The sequence below is a fragment of the Notechis scutatus genome, chromosome 3 (assembly GCF_049901735.1).
Source record: "Notechis scutatus isolate UNSWTSFEM ecotype Mainland chromosome 3, rNotScu1.2, whole genome shotgun sequence".
In the NCBI taxonomy this organism is placed as follows: Eukaryota; Metazoa; Chordata; class Lepidosauria; order Squamata; family Elapidae; genus Notechis; species Notechis scutatus.
The window spans coordinates 112,932,183-112,959,674 of record NC_142011.1 but is presented as its reverse complement, the minus strand read 5'-3'; the positions used below and the strand labels follow the sequence as shown (position 1 = coordinate 112,959,674).

General features: G+C 42.1%; 1 protein-coding gene across 3 annotated transcripts in view; it reads right to left on the bottom strand.

Annotated features, from left to right (window-relative positions):
- Positions 1–622: 622 nt before the first annotated feature.
- LOC148131349 (myomegalin-like) overlaps positions 623–27,492 on the bottom strand; it is a 43,322-nt gene continuing 16,452 nt past the window's right edge. For 2 of the 3 annotated variants that reach the window (XM_087962515.1, XM_087962517.1), the window contains 8 exons: positions 15,488–15,619; positions 12,735–12,912; positions 7,865–7,989; positions 6,769–6,935; positions 6,278–6,435; positions 3,060–3,169; positions 2,369–2,415; positions 623–1,814 (listed from right to left, as the gene is read on the bottom strand). In XM_087962515.1, coding sequence (XP_087818641.1) covers positions 1,770–1,814; positions 2,369–2,415; positions 3,060–3,169; positions 6,278–6,435; positions 6,769–6,935; positions 7,865–7,989; positions 12,735–12,912; positions 15,488–15,619 — 962 coding nt within the window. In that variant the 3' untranslated portion in view covers positions 623–1,769. The remainder of the gene's footprint in view (positions 1,815–2,368; positions 2,416–3,059; positions 3,170–6,277; positions 6,436–6,768; positions 6,936–7,864; positions 7,990–12,734; positions 12,913–15,487; positions 15,620–27,492) is intronic. The other variant, XM_087962516.1, reaches the window with a different exon arrangement.

Sequence of the window (27,492 nt, the reverse complement as noted above, 5' to 3'; positions counted from 1 at the left end):
CTTCAAAAAAATTTTAGGACAGTTTTTTTAAAAAAATCTGTGGCACAAAATTGTAAGTTATTTAGTACCAGCAACTATTAAGAGTATTATCTTAATAAGATAAATACGTAAAAGAGAAATACTTGGATACCAGGTGGCTAAACTGGAAAGAAAAAAAGAACCAGACCAATCACACAAAGCACACCCGACAAAAACTTTCCTGGGTAAGTATTTCATAAGTGCAGAAAAGTAGACCCCACCTTTCATAGTTGCATGCAATGGGTATATCTTTCAAAATATATAGGACTACAATCAGAAAAACAATCCAGTGATCTGAAGATAAACATGACAAAACTCTTCCTGTTACAGATACCAAGTGCCTCCAAGCTCATTGCTCATTTGTCAAGTCTATTGAAATAGTCCATCCTAGGGGTTATTAGTCAGGTTATTACTCCATCTCAGAGGAACTGTAGGTAGCTGTTAAACTTTCTTTTGTGCCAAAAGGTTTTTTTGTCCTTGTTTGGACAAACCAGGTGGAAGATACAGTCCTAATCTATGAATTTGCTCAAGACTCATCTTGAACATCATTAAATGATTCAATCAATCATTTTAGATCAATAGAAAATTAAAGGTACAATTCCACTCTAGGTCACATCTCAGGTTTATTGTTGAACAAACATGGAATCAAGTCCATAACATAAATATGAGGAATAAATCATAGTTCCCCCAAACTTTCTACTTTTATTGGTTATCCAAATAAAGCTACTGTCAAAAAAAACCACAAATTTCCTAGTTCTTAATTTAAACAGCTTAAAAGAAAGATACATTCATTGACCATTTTAAAGGCTGTTTTTCACAGGGTTTTCCTCTTCTAGATTATGTCTTAAAGCCTCCAAACCAATTTCAGGCCTAAAACTCACATTGAAAGTCTCTTAAAATATCAAGAGAATGGCAGTGTTTGCAATAATATGAAAAGTTTGTTTCTTTAGGAGGCAGTACACCCCTGTTTATACTGAGAATAAGATGCCATTCATGAACCAATTTCCATCACCTGTAAATTGCAGATAGGATGTTTTTTTTTAAATGTGGGAATTCAGATGTTAAAAAAAAATCCATCCAATAAGTGTGTCTTATTGTCAGGCTGACAACGTCTCCCTTGCCAAGAATGCATCAAGGTCATATTCCTTTGAAGCAAGGTAGTTGCAATAATTGGGTACAATCGCAAACACCTGGAGCACTATTTGTATACCATCAGCACTGACAAAATCATCATTACTCAATTGCAAAAGGCAACTTTACTGGAAAGAGCTTACATCCATCCTGAAATGATACTTTTTAACACCATGAAACAATTACATCTAATTTTCTTGTCCTTGTGAAGGGCTCAATGGGTGGGAAAAAATGCCAAATTCAATCTAAATATCTGGCTGATTGTACAATCAACCATAGTAATGATAATGCATGATCATTAATCCTAATAGCATAAACAGACTCTTGCACCATACAAATACTAAGATACTTCTCTGAGGATGCTATTCTTACAGCATCCTTTTCTCTTAATAGCATGTTGGCTATAGTCTAGTCTCTGTATATTTGTGTACTCCATATATATAACTTTAGTCCAGTTATTGTATTGCACTAATGTCTGGAGCATTTCCAAATACATTTTCCAGAGTCCGGCAGCAGAGCATATGAAGAGATGATTTGAAAAAGCTTAGGTGGATTAGGAGTGACTGTTGGATCTATTTTTCTTTCTCCATATTTCTGACTGTGTGGATGAATCAGTTTCTTCAATGGCCAATGGAAGAAATGGTTTTAGGCTTCTGAGACATCTCCTGTAATTAAATGATATAAGGAAGAGATGCAAACATTTCTACTAGGCTTTGTTTTCTAACACCCCTCCTCCCATTCTGAAGCATTCATAGCAGTTATTTTAACACATGCTAATACCCTTGGTTATAATTTATGCTCTGACCACAAAAATATAAATGAAAGATAGCCCTATGAACAGAAAAGTAGGATGCCTATTTATCATATCAAGATTCAGGCATTTGTATAGCAGCATCAATTGCTGAAGACATTCACCTTGAAGTCAATATTAGCATACTAAGCTCAACTTTAGGATTGTAAAAGCCCATATCTTGTTAGATAAAAAGTAAAAAAGGGTAGGTAAAAAACAAGAATGGGAAGCACAAAACTGATTATTTATTATTCATATGTTAATTAAGACTTTTGTTGGCCAGGCAATGCATAGTAGCAGACAATTTGCTCAATAACTTGGAGGCTTCCTCTTCCTAGGGCAGGAAATTTCCTGGGGCAGCTTTCCTTGTCTCTATCTTCAGTCTTGGAATAGCAGCATTTTATGAAGGAGAGGTGAAAGTGAACATACCTCCAGGTTGATTCTTGCTTTCTTCAGCACGTTGTACGTTCCAGTCACTGTAGCAAAGAAAGTGTCAACCATAATTTGAATTAGTTTCTTTGTCCCCAACTCATCTCTGTTAGTTGCCTAACTTGGCAAGTCCATTGTGAAATGTTCCTTTCTGATATATAGACTTAGCAAGTGAAGATGAATAATTTTGTATTCAAAAAACGTAGCCATTGTCATTTTGGAAATAGGGTTTCATAAGGATTCTTTAGCCCTTTTGTCTAATTTATAACTAATTTAAACTTTCATTAGCAGATTTAATTTTCTTCCTTTTCATCAGGGAGTAGATTGAGACAGGCATTTTCAGTTCCATTTCAATGGCATGTGGAAAAGATTTCCAAACTTGTTGGACATTTGACACTTGAAAAATTCTAGGAAGATATCACTCCTTCCAAAACAAATTTCCCAAGATCCTGCAGGAGCAGCTACTATAAACTTGGAAGTTAAATATGTCACTCCTACCCCTCATCTGCATATTCAGTGGCTCAAACTCATTCAAGAATGGTTTGAGAGGCATAGAATAAAATGTAGTGGGGTGAGACTGTGACACACAGACAGACCCATTAATGCTGTAGAGTTATGCTCATGGGATGCTTGAGTACCAGAAGCAGGACATTGGTCCTATCCAATCCATTCCATGAAAGAGGACACTTACAGTGAGTGAGAATAAAGTTCTCCAAATTTCCTTTAATATGGTTAGCACTCTGCACACGGTCCTCTTGCACAGCTAACTTGGCTCTAAGTATTTGGATTTCTTCATCTACTGTCTGATCCTGTGAAAACAAGTATTTTATCTCTTAGGATGACTACAATAATTGCATATTATTTAAAAAAGGAAGGAGCTTATATTTTATCAAGTAACCTGGGTGTGTACATTCCTCTGAAGATTAGATGGACTGTAATGTTTTGTATATGAAGAGAATGTATTTTAAAATTCTTCCAGTCTTCCAAAATACCATATTTGTAAGCTATGTAGAAGTTACTGAGCCAGGGTAAAAGTATATTTATGGTGGTAGTGGGAAGTTAAGGATGGGCATATCTAGAGCAGGGGTCTGCAATCTTAAACACTCAAAGAGCCATTTGGACCCATTTCTCACAGAAAAGAAAACACCAGGAGCCTACTGGTATGACTGGGTGGGCGTGGCCAACTCGATATCATTCACTCCCACCCAGTCACCTCCTCTGCAATATGGAGCAAGTCTCCATCCCCCGCCATCACCCTTACCTTCTCAGGCCAGACAAGGAGTGATGGGGAGGGGAGGGGCCAGTCAATGGTGGGATCAGCCAACAGAGAGCCACCGCAAGCCCTAATCGAGTCGACTCCCTGCCCAGCCTACCTCCCTCCCTCCACTGCTTCAAGCCCTGGTCAAGTGCTGACTAGGCTGGCCTAGGCTGCCACCTCGGGGTGGACACAGTGAAGCTCAGCCACCCTTTGGACCTGGCTCTTGCCATTCTTCCACCTGCATGCCACCTGCCCGCCCTCCGCCTTGGGTCAGGGGACGTGCCCCCTTCCCCGGGGCCTCTGTCCTCATGCCACCTGCTCACCCTCTGTCTTGGGTCAGGAAATGCACCAGTCCCTGGCTCTAGCCTTCCCCAGGGCCTCCATCCACATGCTGCCCGCTCGGCCTTCACCTTGCTCACCTTCTGTTCTGAAGGACCGCCTTGTTGGGGGGGACACGGTGAGACTTAGCCACCTTTTGCGAGAAGCCTCCAGCCGCCAGTAGTTTTTGGCACAAGAAGCCTCCAGCCACTGCTGCCGGCTCCATTCCAGCTGGCAAAGAGGCGGCGGCTGAAGGCTTCTTGCACCAAAAATACTGAAAACTACAGGCCGAAAAAGAGTCCTGAAGTCCCGTTGTCACCATCACCGCCCAGTTCTTTGCATCAGCCGCACACGCGAACCCCATTGCCTGCTGGTGTTGCTCATGGCTAGACTTGGCCAGGAAAACAGCCTGCTTCACCAGAGGGACTCGCCCACATGCCGTCTCCTCTCAAAAGATTCTGGGGACATGAAATGTGTGCACGCTCTGAGTGTATGCCTGAGAAGGAGGAGAAGACTTGACTGAACTTTTCTGCCTCCCTTTGCAGCAGAGCTGCTCAGAAGGCAGCCGCTGCAGTCTGTTCCTTTAAGGTACTACGATGCTGCATACCATCCGACTCTGTGCAAAGGCAGCCCAGCTACCAAAGGAAAAGGGCTCGACTCTTCTGGTCCCAGTCACTCTTCACACTGAAGCCAGGTGGCTGGAGAGGGAGGGAACTATAAAGGGACAGGCCATGGCGGCTGCCTTCCGAGCAGCTTCCGAGGCAGAAAAAGTTCAGTCAAGTCATCTCCTCTGTCTTGGCCTTAAACATACACACAGAGCAAAGACACACACACCTCATAGCACCGGGACCTTCTTTGATGAGACAGTGCATGGGCAAGTTGCTCCGGCACCGTGAGGTGTGTGCGTGTTTGCTCTTTATGTATGTTTGAGGCCAAGAAGGAGGAGAAGACTTGTCTGAACTTTAAAAGAACTTGGCCCAAGGTTTCTCATGTATTCAGGGGCTATACCTCTCCCAACAATGAGTTTGGCAGCAATCCAACGAAATGTCTTCCAGCTCTTCAAGATTGACTTTAAGAACACCCTAGTTTTAGACTCTTTTGCTGCTTGTTGTGGCTTGCTTGGAAAGACTCCCATCCTTGTTTTTGTAGGTGAGAGACTGAGCAGTTGTACTTTTATCCCACTGCATGCCAAAACACCCCCTCCCATGGAAGAAGCCAAGAGCAAAAGTAGCAGTGGCGAGAGCGACAGGGGTATGTCCCTCTGCAGTTCCCTCCCGGGTGATAGCCAGGGCTTCGCCTCCTCCTCTTTTCCTCAGAGGCACAGTGTCTGCCTCCCTTCACATTCCTTGAACTCACTGGGAGTATCGAACCGGAGTGGGAAAGCGTGCATTGGAGTGAGAGAGCGCAAAGTTGGCCGCTATGGAGTGAGTGCTTTGGCTTTCCCTCTTGCTCCTCACATTCGCCCTGAGCTGGTGAAGTTCTTTACTTGGGCAGCCTGATGGCTGCAGCAGCACCCGCAGCAACAAGGTACAGTAAGATTTGGTGGTGCAGAAATTGTTCCGTAAAAAATAGGGCATCTCCAAGGGGCTTCTGGCAAAAAAAAAAAAAAAAACCATCCCAAAACAAAACCCATTTGGGAGGAAGACTCAGCAGGCAGTCCCCATCTTTAGATGGGCTTTTATTTTGTCAGCCCAAGGGTGGAGGGGGGGAAAGATACATAGGAAATTGCCCTGTCTCTGCAGCATCGGTCATGTGATTGAGTGGGCATGGCCAACTCAACAAAACTCAGGGCAAGGTGCTGTCCCACCTTGCCCTGAGTGATGTTGAGTTGGCCATGCCCACTCAGTCACATGACCATCCAGTCACACCCACCAAGTCACACCCACCAAGCCACGCTCACAGAACTGGTAGTGAAATTTTTTGAATCCCACCACTGAATGGAATGCAAGTAAGGGGCACTTGGAAATCATCCTGAGTCATCTAAAAAGCTAAAGGGGTCCAAGTAAAAGAGGAAGGGAGATAAACCATCTTGAGGAATATAGAGGCGAAGAGGCATGTTCTTATCAAAGGACACAGCTCTAGGATTAGTACACAGGTCACAAGCTGGAAAAATGGTTGGTTTCCAAACACCCTAATATGGTTGGGTATGGGAAGGGGCTTGCAATATACTGTCATAGATGGAAAAGCCCAATCAGCACTATTTAAACTGGACTGGGAAAGGTTTTTAGAATTCTACAATATTGAGATGGATTTTCAGCTATTATTTATCTAGGCCAATCAAATTGTCACCTCAAAGTTTCCAATGGGAGAAACAGCTCTGCAGTAATAGCAAGATACTTCCCTTTGTGTGTTGCCTTATTTGAGCTGAGCTGAGAGGCATGGGAGGTGGTGCTCTCCAAAACATTGTAAGGAGGAAAGTTGACTTCTCCAGGATCTGATGCAAAGTACTGGTATGGACAAGTAATTTCTTGATGTTTTTTTGGCAGAAAATCTGTGAAAATAGAGAGGTTGGTTAATGCAAATATCATACTATTTTCCTCACTGACTTTCTTGGTAGCGTTTGATATTTCCTTCCTCCCTCTGGCAAGGGACTATGGTTTTTTCACTCTTGGGTTAGAAGTTTACCATTGTTTGCTTGAAAGAGCTCAGTAGTACACCATTCCCAATAATATGGAGATGGATTATGAATTATTAGAATCCATATTATAATATATTCAGAATATTGGCAAAAACTGTTTCCAGTGGTGAAAGAAGGAACCCTTGAGGAATTTAAAACTCAGTGAAAAGACTACTCTGTCCTCAGCAACCAAACCTTCCCAGTTACCATGTTGTCCTGTGGTTTCAGGTCAGACTGCAGAAGTGATGCCATTTGGTGGATCCAAGTCCTAGCATCCAAAATCTGTTTCTTAAGAGTATTATAGTCCTGAAGGTATCCTATGACATGAATTCCTTGGTTCTTCACATCTTCTGTCAGCAGCAGCTTATGCGTCCCTACAAAGAAAGAACCATGCTGTCAGTCTAGGTTGGTAGTTACAGTTCTGGATTGCTCTGGCATCAGCAACTATAGTTCCTGAACAGTGACTCAGTTGCAGTTTTCTACAACCACAAAAAGAAGAGAAGTATAGTAATTTGTGCAGGAAACTTCAGCTGGACCTGCTGCTTTCTGAAATCTTAGAATATTTTAACTTAATATTTATTTATTTATTTATTTATTTTTATTGATTGATTGATTTATATTGCCGCCTATTCGCCCATGGCAACTCGAGGCAGCTTACACAATGTAAAATCATATTTAAAACAAAAAATAAAAATAAAAACAATAAAAACTAATAAAAAGAATCAAATAAATTAGTAAAGTACAATAGAACAAAAATTGGGAAAACAAAAAAACAAAACAAAACAAAACAAACAAAAACCAACTCCCACCCCCTACCCCAACGACAGCAGATCACACTAGCCATTTGATGAGTTTCATCCCTTTCTGGGTTCCCCAGGCCTGCTGGCAAAACCAAGTCTTCAGTGCCTTTCGGAATAGTATTAAATGAGGAGACCATTCTAATCTCTGGGGGAATGATGCTCTAGAGAGACGGAGCCACCATGGAGAAGGCTCTTCTTCTAGGTCCCACCAGGTGTATCTCCCTCAGGGGTGGGACCTGCAATATTCCCTGCCTCCTCACTCTAATGGGTCGGGTAGATGTCACTGGCAAGAGATTTCCTCAGATAATCCGGACCCAAGCCATGAAGGGCTTTAAAGGTGACAACCAGCACCTTGAATTGCACCCAGAAGCAAATTGGCAACCAATACAGCTCCTGCAGGAGAGGTGACACATTTGCACACCGGGGTCTGCATAAAACTATGTGGGCTGCTGCATTATATCCTGTAGTATAGTAACAAAGCTTGAGGGGGAGTAAGGACATACCAGAGACTGCCTTTTGCAGTGGTCCATGCTGTGCTTCATAGACACATAATTCAGCTTGCTGGGTCTGGAAGAGTGTTCTGTTTTCTTTACACTGCTGCTGAAGCATTATCATTCTGTGTTGAAGCCTGCAAAAATCCCCCCACCCACAAACAGGAGTCATGACTGAGGTTTCTGTTGTTGGCTAAACTGTCATGTTACTGCAGTGCTCTAATGTTCTGCCAAAATCTGCACACTGAAGATATCACTGAAGTCTCATGGAAAGACACTGCAATCCCTCACAGACACAATCATCAGTTTAGAAGAGAATTCTATTCCTGGGATTCCTGTCCCAGAACACCCTTTCCTGGGCAGGAATTCTCAAACTATCCTAGACAAATGGGGTATTCTATTAAGCATTGCGATAAATTCCTAAAGGGAAGACTGCAAATCTGACTCAAATGATTTAAATCTGAATAATGTTATCAGTGGATTTCTTTTAACAACAAAACTGTGGACAGATTAAATTACATCACCCAAAGAATAACTGAGAATCCCTTATCTCACATAGTTTCTGCCCTTTGAAGTTCCTCATCCCTGTACTTTGGGAAGTTCATATAGCCAGAAAGATGGAGAAAGCCCAAACTTGCAGCCAAGAAGAAGCTCACTGAGCAATTGTGGAATTTTTGCAGGAATGCATGGGTGGGATTCTACCGGTTCAGACTGGTTCGGTAGAATCGGTTGTTATGATTCTCGTTAGTTCAGAGAACTGGTAAATCAGGCCCCTAGCTGGCCATGCCCGTCTCCACTTGCTTCTCCACTCTTTGCCCAGTCACTCCCGACATTGCGCGCATACACAACAATCACTGCATTCTTTCCCCACCCACCTCGCCCTGTCCCTCCTTATCTTGGCCATGCACCATCACTGACTGCAGTCTGTCTTTGCCCACCCACCTGCCTGCCTGCCAGCCATTGCTGTCTGCCTTCCGCCATGATCTCCCTAGGTGAGTGAGGCTCTGCAAGCCCCAGTCGCCTACATGCTGCTGCCATCACCAGTCCCAATTGAGTCCCAACTCCTGGGCCAGCCTAGACTGCCACCATTGTGCTATTGCTGCTGCCCTCACCTTTACAGCCACGACCACCACAAGCCCCGGTTGAGTCCTGACTCCCAGGCTGGCCTAGGCCACCACCGCCATACCGCCACCGCCCTCAGTGTTTGTGGCCTAGCTAGTTTCCCCCCCAACCATCCCTGTCTGGCTTGCTTAGCCACCAGCACCATGGCTCCATCCCATGCGGCACTTGCAGCCTAGCAAGCTTCCCCTCCAACTGTCGTGGCTGTCTGGCTTGCTTAGCCACCAGTGCTGCAGCATGCAGAACTCACGGCCTAGCAAGCTTCCCCCCCCCCACTGACCCCAGCCTCCAGCTTACCTTGCTTGCTGGTGGCAGAGAGGAAGGTGAGCCAGGGCTGATCCGTTGCTGTTCAGGTCCCCACCAGCCTGCATCTTGGCCCCCACCTGGATTCTCCATAGCTGCTGGGCCTTGCCTGCTAGGAGTGAGGGCAGGGGGACGACCAGGGAGCACGATGCTATGCCACCAAGCCCACATTGCCCCTCTACCTGCCACCCCTTTCCTCTGCCAGGGGCAATGAGGGCGGTGTAGCCTCATGCTTCCTGGTTGCGCCTCCCGCACTCAGCTAAAACGCTTGGCCTAGTGAGGGAGGGATGGCTGGCAGAAGGGCAATGCAGGCAGTGTAGCCTCATGCTTTCTGGTCACCTCCCCCCCAAGTAGCTGTGAGCCCCAGCAGCTGTGGAGAATCCGAGCAAGGGATGAGATGCGGGCTGCCAGGGATCCAAGTGGCGATGGCTTTGCCCTGGCTGGCTCACCTTTCCCTCTGCCACCAACCGCAGGAGGAAGGTAAGTTTGTAGGCAGTCGGGAAAGCCCAAACCACTGCCTAGCCCAGAGCTGCCAGCAGGGTGGGCAAAGCTGCAGTGCACACCACTGTCCCCAGCCTCGAGCTTACCTGGCTTGCTGGTGGCAGAGAGGAAGGTGACCCATCGCTGCTCGGGTCTCCATCAGCCTGCATCTCGTCCCCTGCCTGGATTCTCTGCAGCTGTTGGACCTTGCCTGCGAGGGGTGGGGGTGGGGTGGGTGACCAGGGAGCACGGCGCTATGCCTCCCAGCCTGCATTGCCCCTTTGCCTCTCACCCCTTACCTCTGCCAGGGGTGATGTGGGGGTGTAGCCTTGTGCTTCCTGGTTGCCTTCCGCACCCCTTGGCAGCTGCGAGCTCAGTAGCTGCAAAGAATCTGAGCAGGGGATGAGATGTGGGCTGGTGGGGAGCCGACTGGTGATGGCTCTGCCCTGGCTGGCTCACATTACCCTCTGCTACCAGCCACGGGAGGAAGGTAAGTTTGGAGGCAGTTGGGAATGCCCAAACTGTTGCCTAGCCCAGAGCTGCTGGTGGGGTGGGCGAGGCTGCAGTGCACACCTTGCTTGAAGTTCCCAGCTGGGCCCTTTCCTTTCCCCAAAAGAGGGAGGGAAGGAAGTCCCACCTACGGCCCCTTTGTTGGACCTGGAAGCCTTGCCTGCTGGCTTTTCCGGGCAATGCAGGACCGGGTGTAAATGGACAATCGCACCCGGTAACTGGGGCTCTGGGAGACTGGCCAGGAAGAACCCTCATCATGAGTGACACTGCTGGGTAGTGTGTGTGTGTGGGGGGGTTCAGGTGGATCTCCTAGCTTCAGGAGGAGAGAGGGAAGGAGGTAGGGAAGGGATAGAGAGAGAGAGAAAGAGAGGGAATGAGAGAGAAAAAGAAAGAGAGAGAAAGAGAAAGAGAGGAAAAGAGAATGAGAGAGAGGGGGGGAAAGAGAGAAAGAGAGAGAAGGAAGAGACAAAGAAATAAAGAGAAAAGGGAAAGAGAAAGGAAGAAAAGGGATAGACAAAGAAAGGGGGATGGAAGGAAGGGACAGAAAGAAAGAGAAAGAAAGAAAGAAAGAAAGAAAGAAAGAAAGAAAGAAAGAAAGAAAGAAAGAAAGAAAGAAAGAAAGAAAGAAAGAAAGAAAGGAGAAAGTGAATGAGATATATGGCTGGATGGATAGATACATGGAAGGAGGGAGGGAGGGAGAGAGAAAAAAAAAGACAGGAAGGAAGGACACAAGCCCTGGCTTCAGAAGACTCTTTGAAACAGCACAGCAATCTAGGGCTGGCCTGCAAGGGATCTCAGAGGTCATCTTCAGCAGGAGATCCTTACAGAATCATAGAATAGCAGGGTTGGAAGGGTGTGTGTGTGTGTGTGTGTGTGTGTGTGTGCATAGCTGTCAAAACTCCAAAAACAGGTCAAGTAGCTCTGGGGAGGTCAGTCATAAATTAAAACACTTGCTAAGCAACCAGCCATTAAGGAAGGACCACTTGTATTTGGTTTGCCAGTCACCTGGCCACACCCACCCAGTCACATGACAGCCAAGCCCATGTGACTACCAAACCATGCCCATCTAGTTACCAAACCATGCCCAGTCAGCAAGCCACGCCAACCCAGTCACATAACCACCAAGCACATCCTCAAATTAAGCCATGCTCACAGAACAGGTTGTTAAAAGATTTGAATCCCACCCCTGCAGTAATGCCCTATAGAAATATATTCTTCATTCTCCTTTCAGATGCTTGTGGAGAGCAATGCTATTTCAAAATGATTCACATAGAATGTTAGTCCATTCTTATTTTTTATTTCACTTCTTTCTTTTGTCTGTTTTCTCCAGTTATTTTTTCCTATGTTTAATAACTGTTTTTAGAAGAAATAAGCCGATAAATTAATTTCTACCAAAAGGTCTATTAAAGAAATCCTTTCAAGAACTATCTAAGAATAAAACCAAAAATAACAGAACATCAGAATAACAGAGTTGGAAGGAAACTTGGAGGTCTTCTAGTCCAACTCACTGCTCATTCATACAAGTTGTTGTCCAGTGTCTTCTTGAAAGAGTGATGGAGCACCCACAACTTCTGAAAGCAAACCATTCCACTGGTTAATTGTTCTCATTGTTGGGAATTTTCTGTTTAGTTCTAGGTTGCTTCTCTCCTTGATTACTCAACCAGTGTTTCTTGCCTTGCCTTCTAATGCTTTGAGAAATAGGTTGACCCCCACTTCCTTGTGGCAGCCCCTCAAATATTGAAACACTGTTATCATGTCACCCCTAAGTATCTCTTTTCACTGGCAATTTAGTGTTGTCAGCAAATTTGATGAGTTTCCTTTCTATTTCCTCATCTAGATCATGTATGAAGATAATTAAATAGTACTGGGCCTAAAACAGAACCTTGGGATATACCACTGCTCTCTTCCCTCTTTGTAGATGTAGTTCCATTAAGGGCTACACATTGAGTGTGGTTTGTCAGCCAGTTACGAATCCATCTGGATTCTCAAGGAATTTAATGACACTGTAGAAATAACATTATTGTTCAAAATATTTTATGGATTAAATGCTATGATTGAATTATGATCCTCAACAAATTTCTGCCACCATAATTTTTTAAAGTCATTGAATTGCCAGACCAGTTTTTATTATGAAGATGCACATCACTAAAAGCAGCAGTGGAAGAGAATTCTGGCCATCCAGTCAGTGAGTTTCATAAATGCGTCTAACTGTGATACCAAATGGTAAACCAGATGGCCTAATTCTGTAAAGCTCTTCTGATATTTTAAAGATAACCTAAGACACTCCCGGGAATCTCCAATAGTGGTTCCTAGCTCATCTGAAGTGTCAATCCATTAACATATAAAATACAGCCCCTTCAATCTCAAGACCAAAAAATTAGTATTGAATTCCACAAGAGACAGGTCAAGAAAAAAAGTCCACCCTTTTCTATGCCCTTTTTTCAGCAGATTCCCACCAGCTTTAGCTCACCTAGAATTGTTCATTTGTAAAGCCATGACCTCCTTTTGAAGCTGTACAAGATCTTGTTGCTTGCTCTGAATGTCTTCCTGTAGTTGCTGCCGCTCAATCTGCTGCCATTCCAGCTTCATCTTGCCATCTTGGAGTTTTGAATGTAACTCAAGCTGAGCCTTCTGCAGGTGCTCTAACTCTGAGAATTGAGAGAGCTATCTGAGGTGATCTTATAATACATGAGCTTATTAAGTCTTATAATATATCGATATATTAAAAGAGTTCTCTACTGATCCCTCATGATCCCACCAAAATAGTTGTAAAAGAAATAAGAGGCTACTCAGGAAAAGTTTTTGATTCAAGTAAAAATCACTTGATATTGGGAAGGAGAAGGAGAATGGAAGTATTCAAATACTATCTTCTGTTCCATTTTGTCATCATTTTTCTCCTTCATAATTTAAAATGCTTCAATTAGGAAAAAACAAACAAAATAGCTGGATTATGTCTGCTTGGAAGTGTTGCTGGCATAAGAATGTTGCTTTCTAGATGTTCGGTCTCTCCAATAGCTAAATTTTACAAGTACTGTAAGTTGATATGCTAGTAAGTAACAAAATTAATGAATAGAAAACAAGTGACAACTTCAAATCTCAACAAACAAATGCTCTGTCTTACATATTGGCAAAAAAATCAGAAAATAAAATACAAGCTAAATGAACATGACCTTGTAGATGACCCCCACTCTGTCAAGGACCTTGGAGTACTCATCTCTAATGATCTAAGTGCTAGAGCTCACTGTAACAACATAGCCAAAAAGGCATTAAGAGTAGTAAACCTAATCCTATGTAGCTTTTTCTCCAGTAATATTATACTACTAACTAAAGTGTACAAAACATTTGCTAAACCAATTCTTGAATACATCTCATCAGTCTGGAACCCACATTGCATATTGAACATTAACACAATTGAGAGAGTCCAGAGATATTTCACAAGAAGAGTCCTCCACTCCTCTACTTGTAACAGAATACCTTATGCCACCAGACTTGAAATTTTAGGCTTAGACAACTTAGAACTACATCGACTTCGGTCTGACTTAAGCGTAGTATACAAAATTATCCATTGCAATGTCCTACCCATCAATGACTACTTCAACTTCAACCACAACAATAATAGATATAACAGCACATAATAGATATGAACTCAAGGTAAACCGCACCAAACTCGATTGCAGGAAATACGACTTCAACAACAAAGTGGTCGATGCCTGGAATACTCTACCTGACTCTGTGGTTTCTTCCCCAAACCCCAAAAACTTCAATCTTAGACTGTCTACTGTTGACCTCACTCCATTCCTAAGAGGTCTTTTAAGGGGTGTGCATAAGCGCATCAATGTGCCTACTGTCCCTGTCCTAATGTTCGCTTTTATTCTTATCCATTTCATGTATTAATAATCATGTTTATACTTATATCTGTTATCCAATACATGCTCGACAAATAAATAAAATAAAATAGAAGGCAATCATTAAAAGAGCTCAGAATTCAGAAATCACTTGCCCTCCTAATGGTTGGATGTAATAAAACTTTATTTGTAGGCACAAAATAGAATGGTTTTTCTTTACTAGATTTTTGTACTCAAATTATGTGACTCAAAATACTAAAGCATGTTTCCATACTTAAACCTTTGTAGCACTGCTTTTTAATGAAAATGAAGTTAAAGTGGCAGTCCCACACATAACTTCATCAAATTCTTCATTGGCCAGGCACTTTCAAAATATCTAATAACTTTCAATTTTAACAACTTTAATAACAATAACTATTAATTTAGTATTCTGTCAAGGATCTTGGAGTACTCATATCAAATGACCTAAGCGCCAGAGCTCACTATAACAGCATTGCCAAAAAGGGATTAAGAGTTGTAAATCTAATCTTATGAAGCTTCTCCTTTGGAAATATTGAATTGCTAACTAGAGCATACAAAACTTTTGCTAGACCAATACTCGAATACAGCTTATCAGCCTGGAATCCTCACTGTATATTGGACATTAATACAATTGAGCGAGTCCAGAAATATTTCACAAGAAGAGTACTACACTCCTCTGCTTGTAACAGAATACCCTATATCACCAGGCTTGAAATTTTGGGCTTGGACAACCTTGAACTACGCCACCTATGGTTAGACTTAAGCGTAGCACAAAAAATTATCTGCTACAATGTCCTACCAGTCAATGACTACTTCAGCTTCAACTGCAACAATACAAGAGCACACAATAGATACAAACTCAATGTAAACCGCTCCAAACTTGATTGCAGGAAGTATGAGCAACAGAGTGGTCAATGCCTGGAATGCACTACCTGACTCTGTTGTTACATCCTATAACCCCCACTCCTTTAACCTTAAACTATCCACTATTGACTTCACCCCATTCCTAAGAGGTCTGTAAGGGATGTGCATAAGTGCACAATCATGCCTACCGTCCCTGTCCTATTGTCCCCATTTATTCGTACCTATTTCCTGTATTCTTAGTCATGTTTATACTTATACCTATTATCTTGTAAGCGATCGACAAATCAAATCAAATCAAATAAATAAACTTGTATTTATCAAAATATGTTGCCAATTGTAATCCTCTTATTTATACCATTAAACCACTTTATTTTTTTTCTGTTAAGTTGAACTAGGTGATAGATAAAAATGGAGATAAGATCTAGGTACTGATGATAGCACATGCATGTTATCTCTGACACTACAATAACAGATGATTCTGCTTCTCTCGCACCATTGCTCTTTGCCATTGAGGTGAGATATATTTCCAATTGTTCCCGCAAAAGGTCATTGGTATAGATGGACTTCTCTAGACGCTGGCAGAGAGTTTGGATCTCAAACATGTGTTCCTCTAGAAAATCAGCACCTATATTCATTCAAAAACAAAGCAAAATGAAAAAGAGAATCATTATAGTGTTCAGAAGATAAGAACTAACTTTGGCACCTTAAGAAATTCATGATGGGACTTTGTAGGTCATCTAGTCCAAACAGGAGTCCCTACACCATTTCTGACAAATAGCAGTCCAATCTCTTCCTGGAAGCCTCCAGTGATGAAGCTCCCTGTAAGCACTGGACTTTTCCCCTTCAACCGAAAAGAATGAACTTCTGAAAGCTAGGTATTTCAAAAGTAATTCTTTATTGTAAGGAAATGAATCCAGTACTAGTCAAAACAGAATCTAAGATGCTTCCAGGCATACGGTAATAGATAAAGGGAGTTAGAACCCCTCCCCTTATTTAGATGTGGATGTAGTCAAACAAAGAACCAACGTATTAATTCCCCCCTCCCCTTCTCTGGGAACGTATCTTAGAAGAGTTTCCCAGGGGTATCTTCCAGAGCTGGAATTTTTATGGTCCCTTCTCCTCTTGCTATCTCTCCAAGAGGTGACAAGTTTCTAGACATCTGGTTCCAATCCTCCAGTTGTATATCATGTGCAAGTTATAAGATTCAATATAAGATTTAATATATTCAGGTTACATCAAAAAGGATTACTTGTACCCACTTCCCCCCTTCTTCTTCCATTGAAGAATGGCAGATATATGGATCTGACATACTGCCCTCCTCAAAAATTTGATAAATCCACCTGGAAGCCATAAAACATATGTTACATTTACAACTTAGGATGGTTTGTGAGGGTATTTCAGGTGGAACTTCCATAGTAATGTGGGTGATTTTACATGTCATTTGGCTACCCACTCATTTTCTGAGGAAGGAAGGTGTTTCCAAGCTACTAAATATTGTGTGGATCCATGGTGAGTGCGCAAATCAAATTTCAAAATGTTGTTCCCCATGTACCATAATGGGAGTTGGAGGTGTGGGAAGGGGGAGTCTAAGGTTCAAAGCGATCTCTGGTTTGAGTAGGCTACAGTGAAATACTGGATGAACCTGTCTGTTTTGGGAAATAGAAGCTCTACCGTAACAGGATGAATAATTTTTGAGATGGAAAATGGCCCAATTAATTTAGGTCCCAGTTTCTTAGAGGGTTGCAATGATTTTAGGAATTTTGTGGACAAATATACGCGGTCCCCAACTTTGAATGGTTTAGGATCACAGCGGTTTTTTGTCTGCTTGAGCTTTAAAAGCTGCTCTAGCCTCTTGTAAGGCTAGTCTGACCACTGCCCAAGTGGCTTGCAAATTATTAATCCACTCCTTAAGGGAGGGAATTTCAGGTTCCTTGGTGGGTAGTTCTGGCATGGGGTTGAATTCTTGGCCTGTGGCTACCTGGAATGGGGTGAAACCAGTGCTGCTGTGGACCGAGTTGTTGTATGCTACCTCTGCAAAAGGAAAGGAGGTCAGTCCAATTGTCCTGTTGGTAATTAATAAAGCATCTTAACTTTTGTTCTAATACGCTGTTCGATTGTTCAGCTCTGCTGTTAGTCTGGGGGTGATTGGACGATGACAACCCCTGGGTGGAGCCTTATTGGTTTAAAAATGCCCACCAAGATGTGGATGTGAATTGTACACCCCTATCTGAGATAATCCATTGGGGAGCTCCATGAAGGCGATAAATGTGTATTAAAAACATCTTTGCCAAGGCCTTGGCTGTTGGGATCTTTTGGCATGGTACAAAATGAACCTGTTTTGAAAAAAGATCAGTTACAACCCAAATGACAGTATTTCCTGCACTTTCAGGGAGCTCCACTCCAAAGTCCATAGAGATCTCTTTCCAGGGTGCTGAAGGTTCTGCCACTGTTTGTAAAAGTCCAGGAGATTTTTCTTGTCTTCTTTTTACAGCAGCACGGATGGGGCAACTAGCAACATAGTTTTCAATATCCTTTTTGAGAGATGGCCACCAAAATTGTCTTTTGATGAGGTGCAGGGTTTTTACAAAACCAAAGTGTCCCGCTATTTTTGAGTCATGGCAACGTTTCATGAGGTCCATCCTCTGGCTGGCAGGGACGTAAAATTTGTTTTCTACCCAGGCTAGCCCATCTTTGAGTAAGCAAGTGTCTTTGTTAGCCTGGAGCCAGTCATCCTTAAATAGTGCCTGAAGTTGTTGCATTGTCAGTCAGTGATTCTTTCTTCTCTTGTGCCCGGGTAATTACTTTGGCTGCAATTTGGGTTGGTTGGATCATGGGTTTTATAACTTCAATCTTTTTGCTGTTGTATTGGGGTTTCCTGGACAGGCATCTGCCAAGAAATTTTTTCACCCTGGGTGATATTTGAGACTGAAATTAAACCCTTTAAAATATTGATCCCACCTTGCTTGTTTTTCTGAGAGTTTCAGTAGAGTTTTCAGGGCTTCTAGATTTTTATGATCAGTCCAGACTTCAAAGGGGATTTGGTTCCCTTCTAGGAAATGTCTCTATGTGAGGAGTGCCCATCGCCCAGCATATGCCTCTTCATATGGCCCAACTTTGCTTGGTTTCTGTCAGTTTCTTGGAAGTATAAGCACATGGTTGTAACTGTCCACGTCCATTCTTTTGGAGTAGAATTGCTCCAACTGCTACATCGCTAGTGTCTGCTTGGATGACAAATGGTTGTTCAAGGTCTGGGTATTTCAGGATTGGTTCTGCTGAGAACTGTTGTTTAAGTTTTTTGAATGCTGCTTGGCATTCCATCATCCAGGTAAGGGGTTACCATGGTTTTGGGTTTCTCCCCCCCTTTCATTTTTAACAAGTTTGTGATGGGGAGGGTGATATTTGCAAAAGCTGGAATGAACTGATGGTAAAGACATCAATGTCAATGATGACATCACAACTGTCCGAAACATCATCAGAGATTATCAAGCATCAACCATCTCCGCTGATGAAATACTTGACATTTCCCGCATTGACCGAGAGCTCAAAAATAGAGACGGCTCTGTGGCCCCACGCTTGTGCAGGGTCATTTGCAAAAATGAATCAAGCAAACGTAAATTCATTTATACTATAAACTCACTCGCCAAAACCAACACCAACCATAAGAACCTCCATTGCCGCCCTGACCTAACCATACAGCAACGTGCCCGCTCCGTGTACTCCGCATCGAACTCAAAAACCGTCTAGACAATGGAGAGAAGGACCTGTACATTGACTACCATGCTGACTGTATCAAAAGTAAGCCACGCAACCCAATACTCAGCTTTTACCCTCAACCACAACCCTACCTCAACCCATCCACCATCACCCAAGACTAGGCACGCACGCCCCAACTACCTTAATTCCAACTACTGCCGGCCTTAAATGCAAACTACTCAATGCAAGAAGCCTCGTGAATAAAATACCTGAATTTCTCTTCCTCCTAAATATGGCTAACTTCGACATTATATTTGTCTGTGAAACATGGCTCAATGCATCTCTCCCCGACTCCATTACCACAGTAAGAGACTATCATGTTTACCGATCAGATTGTGAAAATCGTCGAGGAGGTGGTGTTGCTATATTCTATAAAAAATCCTTACATCTAAAAAATATCCAAGTTACCCAGGAGTTTGCCCTTCCTGAAACCATCATCTGTGAACTATCCTCAAATATCACAATTCGATTCTTACTATGTTACAGAGCACCTGATTATGACATCGAACATGTAAACAAGCTAAATACATTACTAACATGGGCTGCATCCTGCCCATACCCTTTTATCCTTCTTGGTGATTTCAATCTACCTCATATTGACTGGACCCTAAATGATTGTACAACTGAAATCATACACACAACCTTCTACAATGCTATTACAAATCTGGGACTGGAACAACTAGTAATCAACAACACTAGACTAAACAACTGCCTCGATCTCATCTTCTGCAACAGTTTGAACTTAATTTATGGAATACAAACTAAAGAACCCTTTTCCAGTAGTGACCACAATATGATTGACTTTTGTCTCAACATACGTCCACACAAAAATCACCACAATGATGTAATCCCCTATTGTAACTTCAAAAAAGGCAACTATGATCTTATAGACAACGATCTCTCATCCCTTGATTGGCAATCTCTATTCACTGGATGCAATACCGTTGAAGACCATTACAACATATTTTTACTTGAAGTCAAAAGAGTCATCAAACTATATGTTCCAACATCAATTCCCAAAACAAAACAAAAAAGCAGATTACCCATATCAATAAGGAAACTTCAATCCAAAAAGAGATCACTCTGGCGGAAAAACAAATCTGGTCACGTTGCCAATTTCAAAAACCGATACAAAAATTTATGCCACCAGATAAAGACTGAATGCACCAATTATCACATTAAACAAGAAGAAAACCTTCTAAGCACCAACTCCACCCGTGCTTTTTACAATTTTGTAAACAACAAACTAAAAGACTCAAGGTCCATCCCTCCCTTGATAGGACCTAATGGTAAAGACTGCAACGACGACACCATTAAAGCCAACATCTTTAACACATTCTTCGGCTCAGTATTTGTAAACAGCAATGGATCATGCCCAGTATTTCCTAGCCGTACCACAGATAACAACAATGATCTAATACATATCGATTTCACAGAAGACAATGTCGAAAAATCACTACGCAATCTAAAACCATCTCTATCTATTGGACCGGATGGAATATGTGCCTACTTCTTAAGAAAGCTATCCACTTCCATAGCCAAACCTCTAAGCATAATCTTTGAAAAATCTTTCAGGACCAGCTCCTTGCCTAACCTATGGTCACAAGCCACAGTCATCCCCATCTTCAAAAAGGGAGACCCAAGCCTAGTTGAAAATTACAGGCCAATCTCCTTATGCTGCGTCACCTGTAAAGTCATGGAATCAATTATTAACCAATCCATCATCCTCCACTTAGAGACAAACAACCTATTCTCCAATAAACAATTTGGTTTCAGAAAAAAACTATCCTGTAATCTGCAACTCTTACACTGCAAAAACATATGGACGACACAACTCGACCAGGGCAAAGCAATAGACGCAATCTACATAGACTTCTGTAAAGCCTTCGATTCAGTGGTACACGACAAACTACTCCTAAAAATAAAATCCTATGGTATCTCTGGACAACAGAATAACTGGATAGAAGCATTCCTGTCAAACAGACAACAAATGGTCAAAATCGGGAGCGTCCTATCAAATCCAGTACCTGTCAATAGTGGTGTCCCCCAGGGCAGTGTTCTAGGACCAACTCTCTTCATACTCTACATAAACGACCTCTGTGATCATATTAAGAGCAATTGCGTTCTCTTCGCTGATGATGTAAAGCTGTTCAATACCACAGACAATACTGCTACCCTACAAAAAGATCTTGACTATGTATCTGAATGGTCAAACAAATGGCAACTTCAAATCTCAACAAATAAATGCTCTGTCTTACATATTGGCAAAAAAAATCAGAAAATAAAATACAAGCTGAATAGTCAAGATCTTGTTGATGACCCAAGCTCTGTAAAGGACCTTGGAATACTCACCTCTAATGATCTAAGTGCTAGAGCCCACTGCAACTACATAGCCAAAAAGGCATTAAAAGTTGTTAACCTAATCCTCACGTAGTTTTTTCTCTGGTAATATCACACTACTAACCAGAGCATACAAAACATTTGCTAGACCAATACTCGAATACAGTTCATCAGTCTGGAACCCTCATTACGTATCTGATATTAGCACAATTGAGAAAGTCCAGAAATATTTCACAAGAAGAGTTCTCCATTCTTCTACTCGTTGTAGAATACCTTATGCCACCAGACTTGAAATTCTAAAACTAGAAAACCTTGAATTACGCCGTCTTCGGTCTGACTTAAGCATGGTATATAAAATCATACATTGCAATGTCCTACCTGTCAATGAATACTTCAGCTTCAACCATAACAACACAAGAGCACACAATAGATACAAACTCAAAGTAAACCGCACCAAACTTGATTGCAGGAAATACGACTTCAGCAATAGAGTGGTCAATGTCTGGAATACTCTACCCGACTCTGTAGTCTCTTCCCCAAACCCCAAAAACTTTAACCTTAGACTGTCTACTATTTTTTTTTTAAAACAAGTTTTATTAATTTTTAAAACACACAAATTATCATTATTCATTACATGTTTAAACCTTTTTTCATTGTAAATTTAACAAGTCAGATAAATTATGATTCTGTTTTAAACCATTTCCATATAACATACAAAAACCTCTTATTCAGTTTCCCTTTACTTCTCTTTACTCTTATTCAATATCATTATTATTATTTCATCTATTTCTTTCTGACTTAGTTACCATTATTCTCATTCTATATTTTTGCAAGCTTTTACTAATTCTCCCCCCCAAAAAAACATATACACACAACACACAAAACATAAAAAAAATCTTTTTGGAAAGTAACTTGGACCCAGGTATCTCTCTCTTCATGGACTTCAATTATCTTCATGCTCATCTTACATATCATTACTTATTTTATTTACCATTCTAAGTCTTCTATATTAACTTCTCCACATATTTCACTCTTCTTAATTCTATCTTAATTAATCATCTTAGTTTGAATCATTATATTTGTATCTTTTGTCCATTTTTTATCATCCCTTTGGTCTCATTCCTTATAAAAAGAAGAAAATAAGTTTCTCCTGAAATCATTAATCAGAGTATGATGCCTTTCTATCTCCCCCCTAAATTAATCAAATTAATCTTTAAGATAACATCCAATACCCAATCCGATTTTGCTTGGTACATTCTATCTAACTAATACATCCAAAATAATTAAATACATAATTAGGCAATAAATCCAAATATTAAAAACAAATACTATAATAAAAATTTTATAATAACATCAATACCATAATCTTATTAAACTCTTTAATTAAAACAGTATTCTAAACCTCCCCTATTATTAAATTTTAAAGCCAATCATTATTAAACATTTTAACATTTTAATCTCTTATCAACTCTTAAACCATTACAATACTACTATCTCATCTTATGTACCTTGCAAAATCTTTTTGAAAAAATTATACTTTATCCATTATCCATAAAAAATTCCTTTTTTTCATTTAATTTCAAAACATTGTAGCTTTTCTCCACCTTTTCCCTTTCTTTCTTCTCCCAACAAACCTTTCTACCCCCCCTTCTTCTAGCCTCTGCCTTACTGGCTTCCCTTCTCTGTCGTGTTCCTTTTCCCTTTTGTTTACTATCATCATATTGATTTTGCACCTTATTTTTCCCTTTCTTAAATGTTTTTTTAGATCTTAAGTCCTTTAGTTCTCTTCTTTTCTCTCTTCCTTCTTTCTTGATCAAATTCTGAGATTCATTAAAAATGGCTCCTTCTTTTCTTTCTTGTTCCTCTGCTGTCTTCATCTGTTGTAATGTTTGTTGATAGTTAGCAAGCGCCATTTCTAAAAAAAGGAAAGCTTCTTCCACACCATCTTTACCATTTTTTTTTGCTTGTTCATATTCTTTTCTTAGTTCCTCAACAGAAAAAGCCATTATAAATCTTTTCTTTTCTTTTCCCCTTCTTTCTTCTTACAACAACCAGAATATTCCAAAGAAAATAAAAAAAAATAAAGCAGTCCCAAAGTTATCAGTCAGTCCAAACCAAGGCAGAGTTCTCACTTTCTCCTTCTGGGGTAATATCAATCAGAGAGAAAGAAAGTCCAAATCTGTTTAAAATCTTATTGCAATATATTCTAGTCTTCAAATCCTTAAGGCATCTCCTCCAACAAAGTCTTAGCATACAAATATTTTCTTTTTTAATCCTCTCTCTTCCACTCATCGCTTAAAACCAATTTTCACCTAAAAAAATAGGTTTCTTAATATCCAGTTATTTATTCCGTAGGAAAAGAGGGTAAGCTATCCTTTCAGCACCATCAAACTGCCGCTTTTTTCCTCTTCTGGCAGGTATTATTCAGAAAGTCATACTTTTCAGGAATTTTATTAAATATGTCTTAGAGTCCTAGGAGCCAAGAAAAACTTTCTCCTTTCAAGCACTTTCTCCACTTCCTCCTGCGCATTCTTACCCGGCTGCCAGCTTCTTTGTGGCGGCCATTACGGACCGCCGCTGCACCGTCCTGGGAAAAGGGGGTTCTACCGGCTGGGGAGGGGGTCTGCAACACCCCCAAACCCCTCTCCGGATCCCCCCTACCTTCAGCTGCCCCTGCAGGGCAGCCTAGCTCCGTACCCGTCTGGGTCGGAGCCCCAAAAGCGGCTAGCGCGGCAGGGATCGTGCAGCTTTGCAAATCCCTGCCACTCGCGAAGCCGACAAACCGGAAACCAACCTTAGACTGTCTACTATTGACCTCACCCCTTTCCTAAGAGGTCTGTAGGGGGCGTGCATAAGCGCACCATCGTGCCTACCATCCCTGTCCTATTGTTTCTCTTATTCTTTTATTTTTCTTATATGTACCCATTTCATGTATTCACAACTATGTATACACTTATACTTATTATCTTGTAAACAATTGGCAAATCAAATAAATAAATAAATAAATAAATAAATAAAAGTTTGCAAAACCCAGGAAGCTTTGCAGTTGTTTTTGAGTATGGGGCGGCTCCCAATTGATGACAGCTTTTACTTTTTGTGGGTCCAACTCTATTCCCTCGTTTTTTCTTGGTGGAATTCACATTAGAGAGTTTTGCATATAGTTTGGCATTTAGGAGTTTTGTGAGAACTGCTTGGAGTAATTGATGTGTTCTTTTGTTTTGGTGTAGATTAAAATATCATCGAGATAAACGAGAACCCCTTTGTACAAAAATTCATGGAGGGTCTCATTAATTAATTACATGAACACAGCAGGTGCTCCTTGTAATCCAAAAGGGAGCACTTTAAATTGGTAGCATCCCAATGTGGTATTAAAAGCCGTCTTACACTCATCCCCTTCTCTTATTCTGATGCGGTAGTATGCCTCTCATAGGTCTAACTTTGAAAAATGTTTCCTTTAGAGAGGTGGGCTAACATGTCCTTCATGAAGGGGAGTGGGTACATATTTTCCACACTGATGGCATTTAAATTTTTGTAATTCACACATAGATGCAAAGAGCCATCTTTCTTTTCGTGGAATAATACTGGGGCTGCTATTTTTGGTCAGGTAGGTTCAGCGAAACCCCTTTTTAGATTTTTATTGATAAATGCTCTGAGTTCTTTTAGTTCTCTGGGGGACATTTGTGGTTTTGGAAGTTTAGCCCATGGTAGGATTTCAATAGCGCAGTCTGTAGTGCGATGGGGTGGGAATTCATCAGAAGTCTCCTCGCTAAATGCTTGGGCTAAATCCTGGTACTCGTTGGGGATGTTAATGGGTTCAGCCGGCTGACCAGCCAAGGCTGGTTCCCTGTCTCCATTTTTCCCTTTCCCCTGGGCTATTTTCAAATGCTACATGTTTCTGGAAATGCACGGTTCCTCTCTTCCAATTTATTTTTGGATTCCACTTCCGTAGCCATGTGATACCTAGGACTAGTGGCCCTTCCATTTCTGGGGCTACAATGAATGTGAGCATCACACTATGGTTCCTTAGTCTTATTTCCAGGTTCGGTGGCAAACCTGGCTGGCTCCCCCCCCTGCTATAGTTCCACCTAATTGGCAAAAAGCGATGGGCTTTTCCAATTTTTTAAGTTGGATTCCCAATTTCTCTGCTAGAGAGGGGTTGATTAGGCATCAGGTGCATCCCGAATCCAGTAACACTGCAACTTCTTCCCCCTTCCCTCGGCTGGGGATAAACAGTCTTAGACGTAGAGTGATTGGTTCAATTGGGTTGCTTACCAGTGGGTCATCTTCCGGATCACTTTCAGACTGGCTCGGGTCTCCTTGGAGCATTGGGGATTCTTCCTCTGGGTTGGGGGGGACCAGAACCTCACAGCTTCTTGGTTTCTCAGGCCAGTTTCCTTTCCTCAAGGGTTGGATGTTCTAGGTTTCCCTCCGATGGGTGGTCTGACTTTCTGGCAGGGGTTTTCAAATGGCATTCTGCTATGCGGTGTCCCTTCTTTCCACACTTAAAGCAGCCAGATGGTCTTGGAGTCATGGTGGTTTGGGGTTTGAATAATTCCTGCTTTCCCTGGGGTGGGGATCTTCTCCAAGGTTTGCCACTGCGGTACTGGTTACAGGTCATGTCTATCTCTGCCTCCTCTGCCATCAGGTACCATTCATGCAGGAGGTTTGGGGCCCCACAGGCCAGGCAGGTCATCATTGAGTCCATCTTTGAACCAACAGACTAGGATATCTTCTAGCCAGTCAACTCAGCCAGCCAGGTCACGAAATTCCTCAGCTACTGGGCAATGGCCTTGCTTTACGACTCTAATGCAGTCGTGGGCTTTTCTATCGGCGAGGGGGTCTTTGAAGTTGTGGTGTAGGGCTGTCATGAATCGATCGAGGTTCCTCAGTTCTGGGGCATTGACGTTGTGGAGAGTCACCATCCATCTGGCTGCTGCCCCTTCCAGGGCCAGGGTAACGACTTGTACTCGGGCCCCCTGGGTTGTGAAATTCCACCTGTATTCTTGCATGTAGATGACGACTTGCGCCAGGAAAAATCCCAGTTTCTGGGGGTCCCCATAGAATTTTACCCCCAAGGGCAGAATCTTTCTCTGCAGTTGTATGTCTCTGGGTTGGTCAGTGTTAATTCCCTGCTCTGGGGCAGCAAGGGGTCGGGTATGGCTGTTGGTCCTCCAGCTTGTTCCAATGCCCGATCATTCTCAGCAGGATCAGGGGTGACGGTTCTCTCAATTTCTGGTTCACTCGCTCTCCTGTGTTGGCAACCTGGTTCATCCCTCACATTGAGGTCCTCCAGGGCGTCCTTCGCGAGGTGATTTATGTACCATTTCAGTTGGTCATCTGCCATGGTTCCTTGACCCATTCTTCCTGATCAGAGAGGGCCTCCAGCTCCATTTTCCACCTGGGTTTACGGTTACCCCGGGTGAGGGTTACTCCCTTGGTTCTTCCATCCCAGCTGTCTCTCTTTCCTATGCCTATAGACCACTGGGGCTTTGTGGAGTTTTCGCAGGTAGCTTCACTGTCTTCGATGGGGTACACAAAGTCAGTGTCTGGCTGGGTAGTTGTCAGAGTTTCTCCCCAGCATTCAGCTTCCCCTTGCTCCTTGCTATATTCAGACATTTTTGCAGGGTCCCCTCGGGAGAGTGAAGTTTTTTTTTAAAAAAATTCCTCTCTGGGTTGACCTCTTTTGCAGATTCTGCTTTATGTAAGCAATGGACTTTTTCCCTTCAACCGAAAAGAATGAACTTCTGAAAGCTAGATATTTCAAAAGGAATCCTTTATTGAAGGGGAGTGAACCCCAGCACTAGTCAAAGCAGAATCTAAGATGCTTCCAGGTATACAGTAATAGATAAAGGGAGTTAGAACCCCTCCCCTTATTTAGATATGGATTTAATCAAACAAAGAACCAACATGTTAATTCCCCCCTCCCCTTCTCTGGGAACATATCTTAGAAGAGTTTCCCAGGGTATCTTCCAGAGCTGGAATTTTTATGGTCCCTTCTCCACTAGCTATCTCTCCAAGAGGTGACAAGTTTCTAGACATCTGGCTCCAGTCCTCCTGTTGTATATCATGTGCAAGTTATACAGATTCAATATAAGATTTAATATATTCATGTTACATCAGAAAGGATTACTTGTACCAACTTCCTCGTCTTCTTCTTCCATTGAAGAATGCCAGATACACGGATCTGACACTCCCACAACTTCCAAAGGCAAGCTGTTCCATTGGTTGAAATTTCTCCTTATTTCTAGGTTGAATCTGTCCTTGATCAGTTTCCATCCATAATTCCTTGTCTGGCCTACAGGTGCTTTAGAAAGTAGCTTGACCCCTTCCTCTCTGTGGCAGCACCTCAAATATTGGAAGAGTGCTATCATGTCTCCCCTGGTCCTTCTCTTCACTAGACTAGCC